The sequence below is a fragment of the Bombus huntii genome, chromosome 1, assembly GCF_024542735.1.
Source record: "Bombus huntii isolate Logan2020A chromosome 1, iyBomHunt1.1, whole genome shotgun sequence".
Lineage (NCBI taxonomy): Eukaryota > Metazoa > Arthropoda > Insecta > Hymenoptera > Apidae > Bombus > Bombus huntii.
In genome coordinates, this window is record NC_066238.1 from 4,872,722 (window position 1) to 4,881,692 (window position 8,971).

Here is an 8,971-nt window from a genome sequence, read left to right on the forward strand (position 1 = left end):
AACTTTGTTTATGTAACATCTTTCTCTTGTTTTTAATCGTACGGTACGCCGACACCGTTCTCATCTTTTCATAGACGCGTATGAAAATTCAGGAACTTTAGTACCATCGAGGAAAATATGGTGAAAACTGAGGATCATAGTGGTGTATGACGGTCCATTGATATTTTTCATAATATAGCGTCTATTATTATTACAATATTTATTATATTTTGCTAAGTCATGAAAAATATCGCGGAGAAAGTAACGCTTGCAACTTGATTATAAATCTGAAGGAATAACATTTTTAAGAGTGGAACTACGTTATATCTAAATTCTCAAAATTTTGGCTTACACTTTCTCGGGCCCCTAGAAAGTCTGTATTTTTCTAAACATAAAAACGCTGATAAAAAATTTAGACAAATTTTTCAAATCTCACGTGTTCTATCTGGTAGCTGCAAAAATTTTAATCATCTTCTCACGCTACGCTATTTGTCAATTATGAGATCACTCTTCCCACTTCTTATCAATTTGTTATTCTATTTTTATAATAAACATACTAATTTACTTGGTAGAAAACATATCATCATCAAATATTGCTTTCCACAAACACATACGCTAAACATTTACTAATTGACATTCCACAGAAATGTCCAGTAACCAAATTCCTCCCCCTTTTCTTCTAACAGCCTCTTCTCCGATTTCAATTTCATTGCAACGACAATTATTTTTCCCATCGTGTTCCAATCTAGAATCCTACGTTTCATCGCACAAGATAATTCCAACTACTTTTAAATCACACGTACAGTCTTATCATCGTTTCTCATCCCTAAACAAACCGAGCTCGTAATCGAATTCCTTAAAATAATCGGACCTGTAAAATTTGTCTAAAACAGGGCAACTCGACCCTGCTCTTCAAACGGTCGTCGATCATTTCAACCGGTAGCAGCAACAACAGCGGCGCCGGCGAGGATTACGATTACGTAAATCTTGATTCGAGGGAGGTAGTCGCGAAGCAACGCGAGGAAGTGAGGGCAACGCTGCCACAGGAACTACGTAGTAATTACGATCTCCTGGTGTCCGAGTCGGACAATGCCACGATTCAAATGCCACCCACGACACCGACACCCATGGATCCCAACGACAAACAATTGCTGGCTTTCTATGCCGCCCAGGTGATCACACATGGCAATCACCTGACTCACGCCATTGACGCCTTCATGCAGACAGTCGAGCATAACCAACCACCAAAGGCGAGTACCGTAAACCTGGAAATCTAAATGGCCATTGTCCTTCGGATGAACCATGAGCCAAGAAAATATGCCATGGAAAAATAAGGCCTCGTGGAGTATTATTACTGAGATAACTTTACAGTATTCGGAGTATTTTGATTAAGGGTTTGATCTCGAGTTAGAATTTAAGATTCGAAGACAGAGATTGTGGTGCGATAGAAGCGTTGAAAAGTTCCATTTTACGGGATAAAACGGGATTAATTGGTAATAAGGGATAACAAAATGAACAGTCAAATTTAAGAATATGATAAAATAAAAGGATTTTTAATTCGAAGAATCTTTGTAGTAGGGAAAGTAGAATTTCTTTCTACTACAAAGTATTGTAGTTTTAACTGAGGGTATATTTCAATTTGAAATCGATGAACGATAAAATAGGAAATTAGGTTCAAGAGAGTACGAGAAAATAAATAGCGATGAAACAGCGGATAAAAATATGTTATACGTTTGTTTACAGGTATTTAGGCTCCGGTTGGGTCTTACATACATACATATCTTTTAGAAATTTCAATTCCACCTAGTTCATCACCTTGTCTTATCTTTTAACTATTAATTGACTACTATTTATATGTAGAAAGAATACAATACAGTAGAGTTCTTTAATAATTACATATTTTAAAGAGGATAAATATTTTACCAACATACGCTATTCGCTAATTCTTTGGATAGCATTGCTTCATTGATATTAAACGAGACAAGGGAAAAGAAAACCTATGATTTAAAAAATCAAGAAACGTTGTGACCGTGAAAAGAGGTCAAGTGATAGAATTAAATTAACAGAAACGTTTTCTATCTTTTAAAAGCAGGTGTTCCTAGCGCATGGAAAGTTCGTGGTGCTGAGTGCTCATAGACTGGTGCACATCGGTGACACGGTGCACAGAAACGTGACGAGGAACGACGTGAGAACACGCGTTCTACAGTGCGCGAACGCTCTAAACGAGGCTCTGGGTCAGACCGTGTCGAAGACAAAACAGGCGGCACAATTCTTCCCAAGCGTATCCGCTGTTCAGGAAATGGTCGACAGCGTGGTGGACGTCTCTCACTTGGCCAAGGACTTGAAGGTCGCCATGATTCACGCTGCGCAACAGCCTTGAGCATCCAAAGATCAGATCCTAATCTCTGACACGAAAGAGGGTAAAGGAGAAAAAGAAGAGATATCTTGGATACACGCGAGCTGAGAACTATTTGTTATTTTTCTTTCGAGGAAGAAGTCACGTTACGTGAAATTCACGACGCCTCCATCAAGTTCCTTGGATTGTTTTCTACAATCCTAAGTTTCTGTTCGCTAGAAACGTAATGCGACAGTAGGATCGATTGGAAGAAGGAAAATAAAAATATATGTCGTAGCGTGTATTCACTGCCGATTTAATAGAAAAGAGCGGCTCACCTGTTAGAATATCGCGATGTTTAATCGTCCAGTCAAACGTAGAGATTTTAACGACGAAGAGAAATTCGAAGTAAATTAAATAAATGATGGTAAAAATTATATGATTATTGATTGATAGATTTGTTTTAACGAACAGCTATAAACAAAAGAAATCCATCTTTTGGCTCGGATGATAGCAAAGTAGATCGTAGATACACGAATTTCTGATTGTTTAATCGACGAGAAAATGAATTTGGACCAGAGAGGAAACGCCAACTTGCTTTTTCGCCCGACTAGAAACGACATCCTTCCCTCTTGAACGCAATAAAGAATTCTCGAGGCCTATCGTTACTTAGAGATACGCAACTGCCAAAGCCACAGGTATATAGAACGTAAGGGAAAAGCTCCTTCGAGACGAGCGTATATTTGTAATGTACTCGAGAATATAGAGAACGTAGACTTTTCTAGGAAACCATGTAACCGTGTCGTTCATTAGCTAGAGGTGTGGAATCAATTAAGCGACGTGTAGAACGTGTTCGAAATAATTCTCGAGACGTCGGTGTATTATTTGCTTGAAAACGAGGATCATTTCGAACTTGATACGCAGTTGTCGTTGCCAGCGTATTAATCATCGTCCTAGGTGTGTATCATGTGAAGAGAAAACTCTATTAAAATATGAAACATTTTCATTTGGACGCATATTTACAATAGATTATACTGCGATGAAAATATTAATTGGATTTAAATGAAAGGAGACTAAAAACATTGAGAAAATGGAACAAACGCAACAGCCTAATATATACTGCGAGAAAGAGCCACTGATGCAAGAAAGGAATTTTCTCTAATCGAGAATACTTTATAACAGCTACATTTATGACATTAACGTTTATACATCAAATTCGAAGAACGCAAGGAACGCTATCTTTTTAGAGGCCAATTTTGAACGAATTTTATACCATTTTACCGCCATGTCACGACTTTTTCGTGTCAGGCCTTTTTACAGGCTCTTCCAGCAGCATTATTCGATCAATCGTAAACACACACTGATGATAACAAAAAGAAATTGCATCGGATTTGCAGACTGTTTATAATCATTCCAATAACCTAATTCGATTACAAAGCGTGTTCCCTTTACAGGAACGATGCAGAAACAATAACTTGGAAACAGTACGAAACGATACGCCTTATACACGGTCATTTTATCGATTATCATCGGCCGACGACGCTCCTACCGATTATAAAACTTTCATAGCAATCGAATCGTTCCCTTATCGTAGAAATTAGTTTTAGAGGCATAGGGCGTAGGGATTAAATAACTTTTATAATCGGCAGGACTGCTTCTTTTGTTAAAAGATAATATAGATTTATGAAAAATATGAGCAACGTCTATATCTGATTTTGCTGAATTTGTTTTTAAATTTAATAAATTGTACTAATTATTTTCTCCGATTAACCGTGAAAAACTACATTCTTAGGTATTACGAAAGGTAATCGACAACCGCACATTTGTGTCGCAGCTTTAAGATCGATTGTATCATTCAAAACATGTATTTACTTTCCGCCTTTCGAGACGCAGCCTTTTTGTCTTTCTCCTTTTGTACAGGGGAAAAAGAAAACGGAAGATCGTTCGAGCGAGAAATCGAAATGTCAAAAAAGAGAAAAGAAATTAAGGCGATCATCCGGCACTTACGATTAGGGAGTATTCACCACGATATAGCTTATAGTTTATTTTTTAGAGATTATATAATCGGAGCATATCGCGTGAACATGAACCTCGTTTACGAGACTTGTATTATAATTTATTGGTGGAACGTTTTTGTAAGATAAAACGCATTTTTCAGGCAGTTAGAGTTTACTGTATATTTAGAATTTATACATAGGCGATATATCAATAGGTGCTTGTCACATTCTCATTGAAAATCGTATTCCGATTGATCGTGACGTACTATTAAGTGAAATGAATTTTTTTTTTCTCTTTACATCGAACAGAAAAAAAGAATGTGAAACGCACAGATTACACAATTGCCTTTATCGTTTCGCGTCATTTCGTTTGATCGTACATCGTACCTGGAATTTTCTTTACACCGAAACAATATTACAATCGGAAACTGTTCTTAAGATTATGGAAGGTTTTATCAATGGAGTCTTTGTCAGCGAAGACTTTCGGTTAACCATTAAATATCGATGATTCATTGATTACCGTTACGTTAAATTTAATCTTGCATAAATTATATATATATATAATCGATCGATTATGAAATTGGAAAATTAATCGACGTATCGGATTAGCATGTCCTTCGAACTGAATCAATTATGTTACTTTAAGGACATTTACTGTGTACATAAGTATATTTATATATATATATATATATACATATATATGTATATTATAATTATTCCTATTACAATGTATACACAAATACAATAATGTACCAACGCAGCAGTGACAAAGAAAGGAACGAAATATTTAAAAATCGTGCAATCGTCAAACATTAATTTTTAAGCATAAAATCATACTCGTGGAAGTGCATCAAGTATTTACAAACAGCAGGGATAATTAAAATCGTTTCACGTAACGCAGATATAAAGATGGAATGACGAGCATAAATATTTAAAAAGTGTTCTCCTTTAAAAAGTTGGTATCATCTTGCACTTAATTTGCTTGGTGAAATCTGGGTGATAATTTTGTATACTGGCGCGTTACTTGTATATTATAGTTTCAATGGTTCAATAAAGATTAATTGAATACACAGGTAGAAAGTGATAAAACCTTCATTGTCATCTCTGCTTATAGTCTTTATTATTATATTAAGAGTCGTAGGTCTTAAATAACACAATATATTGATTAGCTACACGCAATGATACATTTGTTAGAAACTTTTTAACTCAATCCGCATTGAACATACGTTACATACATTAGTTTCGTCTCTCTCCTATCCGCTGTATAATTATTAACAAGTACACCCCTTTTTTAGCGGTATATAAAACATTTCATATGTCTCAGGTAAGGCTCGAATGAACACTAATATTCTAAGTATTTGCAAAATTTTCATAATGATAATATGTCAAACATTCAAGCCATGATGCTTGACTCGTGATTATTTCGTGCACTTTTCATGGAAATCTATTTATGAAAAATATTATATGTATTCATACATATGATACTGATTTGAATTCAAACAGTATTGAATTAATGACGTGTGGAATCAGTTATGACTTATAGGTAAACATCCCAATTTGACTATGAACGATCACAGCATCTGCCAGTATGTATGTGCGTATTACCATCTTTGTTTGTTTTTTCTTTTGCTGCATTCTTTTCCAAATAAAAGCTACTAAGATCGCGTTTCATAGCATAAGCATCTTCTCCGTCAGCATAATATTTTGGTTCAACTTCTGATACTTCAAATTGCAAACTGCTTGTGTATAAATTCAAAGCTGCACGATTACTTCTACGAACATGTAGAGAAACATATTTTGCACCAAAACATTCAACCATTGCCCTGGAAGCTTGATTCATAAGCTTCTGTGCAATACCAAGTCTTCTATGTGACCTTTTTACTGCCAAACTAGTAATGTGTCCATGTGGATTATCTTCGCAATCTTCTTCCATTTTAGCAAGGACATAGCCTACTATTCTGCCTTTTTCATCTTCTGCCACATAACTCAACTGTGGCCACGAAAGAGCGTGGTATAAATAATATTTCATTTGATAATTTTCTGGCAAGCATTGTAAATTGCAATGCTGTATATTTAATAAATCATCTGTCGTAGCACAACGTATATTTATAGACATTTTGATAAATTAAAATATTATAGATATATAAATAAAAAACAATTTTGCTTTGGTCAATTTTCTTCTTTTGATGATCTTTCTCTTTCTAATAATCTTCTTGTCTCAAATATAAAAACGTGTCCTTAATCTTTGCGAATTTTTTTCATGCGAGATCTACCATTCTTTAAGTCATTTACAGGAGAGGATTCACTCATTCCACCCAATAATTCCCGGACAAACCTGAACCTTGAAAGGAAAAACTTCCAAACTAAATACCAACCTAAAAAAGACAGACAAAAGATGCATGTAAAGAAGAGATCCTATAAAAATCACAAATCGAATTTGGATACACTATATAAATACATAGTATGATGAAAATATAATTCACACAACAAACGATGTACGACATAACTACAGTAAATACCTTGTCGATAGTATACATTATAGGGGAAAGATACAAAACAAAAGAAATTTTAACTGTTCGAAACCTAGAATAGCCGTCGAAATTGCACATACACGTGACGATAAAAGTTATGTATATAGTCAAACTCTCCTACTATATTTTCGACTTTGGAACTATACGACTATTCGACAGGCCGGATAACAATGTTTCGAAACACTCTGTAGCGCAGCAATAGCGAAAAGTTACTATCTATCGTTCTTACCCAGCAGCACCAGGCCAAATACTATGAGTAGACTCGATATTACGGAGAAAGCTGCTAGAACGATTTCCTGCATTATTAATTCCGTACCCCGATTATGAATATACTAACGGACTTCCTAGAACGACACACACGGGAACTGTGTCATAACCTCTTCCTTTCTTGCTCTCTTAGCAAGAATATTAAATTCACCAAATATAAAAACACGAACGACGGATTTAGCACCATGAAATAAAAATTTTATCTACGTTTTTTCGTTCAATGGTAATACGCCATTTTGAATCGATGACGGAATAGTATATGTACAGGTTATGAATTCTTCCCCCTCCAATTGTATACATAAATTATTCACCGTTATTTAGCGAAACGTGTAATCTTTCAAGGATATATTACATCACTTACCAAAGTCCAATAGATTGTATTTTGTGCATTAGTCGGCATCACATGCGTGAAAATCGTAAATAGTCACAACTGACTAGCGACTTTTGAATAGCCTACGACTAAAGCCGACAGGAAACAGTCGAAACCCGCGATGGTTAGTGCGCAATCGCATCGTTCCCGGAAGAACCTATCAAAGCGGTTTCGTTCCCACTTTTCAAAAATAGGAGCCTGTTCTGATTACTATAACATGTCAACATAGGAAAAAAATTAAAATCTTATAAAATATGGAATGTTCTATACCTAAGAAGATGTGCAGTATATTTATTACTCCTATATTCAAAATACATTAACTGATAAAATATATGAAATGGTCACATTATACAGAGAACTTGAAAACTATAATTAAATTTACAATATTAATATCAGATATACATATATATTCAATTTTCCTCTTCATCAGGTTCTTGTAAATGATCTAATTTAAGTTGTTTTGTTCTATCTATTTTCATAAGATGTATTTCTCTATTATTCTTTTTCTTCTTTTTCTGGCCAACAACGTATTCTGGCATAATAATTTTACTGCTCCTAAAGACTGGCTTATCGTCACTTTCAATGATAACTGGTGTATTGTCTGTTTCATTTGTGTTTCTTTCAGGTTTTTTAAATTCAACTTCTGCCATTGATATTTTTTGTTTCTTGCATTTAAACATTATTTTGGATTGACTCCTCTTAGCTAAATCAGATTCATCTGCATCCTTTCCCTCGGATTCTTCTATTTTTCCCACTGATCTTCTTGCCTTTAATTCTTTTAAAAACGATAATGCAGCCCTTGTATTACTTTCCTCAGTCATATCATCATTGGACACATCATCCAGACTGTATTTCTTCCACTTATGAGGATTTTTGTGAAAGTCTGGTATGTTTCTACTGATAGCACGTGGTGCTGGGCCTTCTGGCCTTTTAAAGATACTCTCTTTACCACGAAACCTTCTTGTTTGACTTTTACGGCCAGCTCTCAAGATTTGAGAATAGTTTGATTCGCTGTCAATATCCTGTGTAGATTCCATAGATTCAGTGACCATTTTATTTTTACTACATTCTTGTTCTGCGTCTGACAATTTATCAAACAATAATTTTTGTCTGTTTGCAAATTCTGCACTACCACCGTGCAAAACAAAATCTCCAGTTGTATGCATTTTTTTTGTACAGATTTATATTGTCTGAATAGAAACGTCAAACATGAATATCACGAATATGAGATATATGTATGATGCACTAACACACTGAGATAGGTTAGAACACTCAACAGTTATTTGCTTAAATATTTAAAATCGATAAGATCTTTATATGTCTTCGACAAATTGCTTATAGATTTACCGCCCCTTTATTAATTTCTAATATTTAATAATAACAATAACAATATTGACGTTAAGTAGTTAAACTGCGTTGTATGTACGACGCCATTATATCTCGAAAATGGGTATCGAATTTAAAATCGTATACTGAATATATAAACTTTTAG

General features: G+C 34.9%; 3 protein-coding genes across 4 annotated transcripts in view; 1 reads left to right on the forward strand and 2 right to left on the reverse strand.

The window, feature by feature from the left end:
* The window catches only part of LOC126868589 (breast cancer anti-estrogen resistance protein 1), a 165,951-nt gene extending 160,559 nt beyond the window's left edge, over positions 1 to 5,392 (forward strand). The window contains exons 8-9 of the mRNA XM_050624223.1: positions 873 to 1,229; positions 2,072 to 5,392. Coding sequence (XP_050480180.1) covers positions 873 to 1,229; positions 2,072 to 2,359 — 645 coding nt within the window. The 3' untranslated portion in view covers positions 2,360 to 5,392. The remainder of the gene's footprint in view (positions 1 to 872; positions 1,230 to 2,071) is intronic.
* A 14-nt stretch (positions 5,393 to 5,406) lies between these two features.
* On the reverse strand, positions 5,407 to 7,401 carry LOC126868619 (N-alpha-acetyltransferase 11). 2 transcript variants are annotated; one of them, XM_050624314.1, is made up of 2 exons: positions 7,072 to 7,401; positions 5,407 to 6,686 (listed from the first exon to the last, which is right to left on the reverse strand). In XM_050624314.1, exon 2 carries the CDS (start codon positions 6,425 to 6,427, stop codon positions 5,873 to 5,875), a length of 555 nt encoding a protein of 184 aa, XP_050480271.1. In that variant the 5' UTR covers positions 6,428 to 6,686; positions 7,072 to 7,401; the 3' UTR covers positions 5,407 to 5,872. The 2 variants fall into 2 exon arrangements, with proteins under 2 accessions (XP_050480271.1, XP_050480276.1); XM_050624319.1 differs by lacking the exon at positions 7,072 to 7,401 and adding an exon at positions 6,831 to 7,049.
* Positions 7,402 to 7,734: 333 nt separating this feature from the next.
* On the reverse strand, positions 7,735 to 8,949 carry LOC126868611 (protein TSSC4). Its single transcript, XM_050624273.1, has one exon. The coding sequence runs from the start codon at positions 8,643 to 8,645 to the stop codon at positions 7,890 to 7,892; it is 756 nt and encodes a 251-aa protein (XP_050480230.1). The 5' UTR covers positions 8,646 to 8,949; the 3' UTR covers positions 7,735 to 7,889.
* Positions 8,950 to 8,971: the final 22 nt, after the last annotated feature.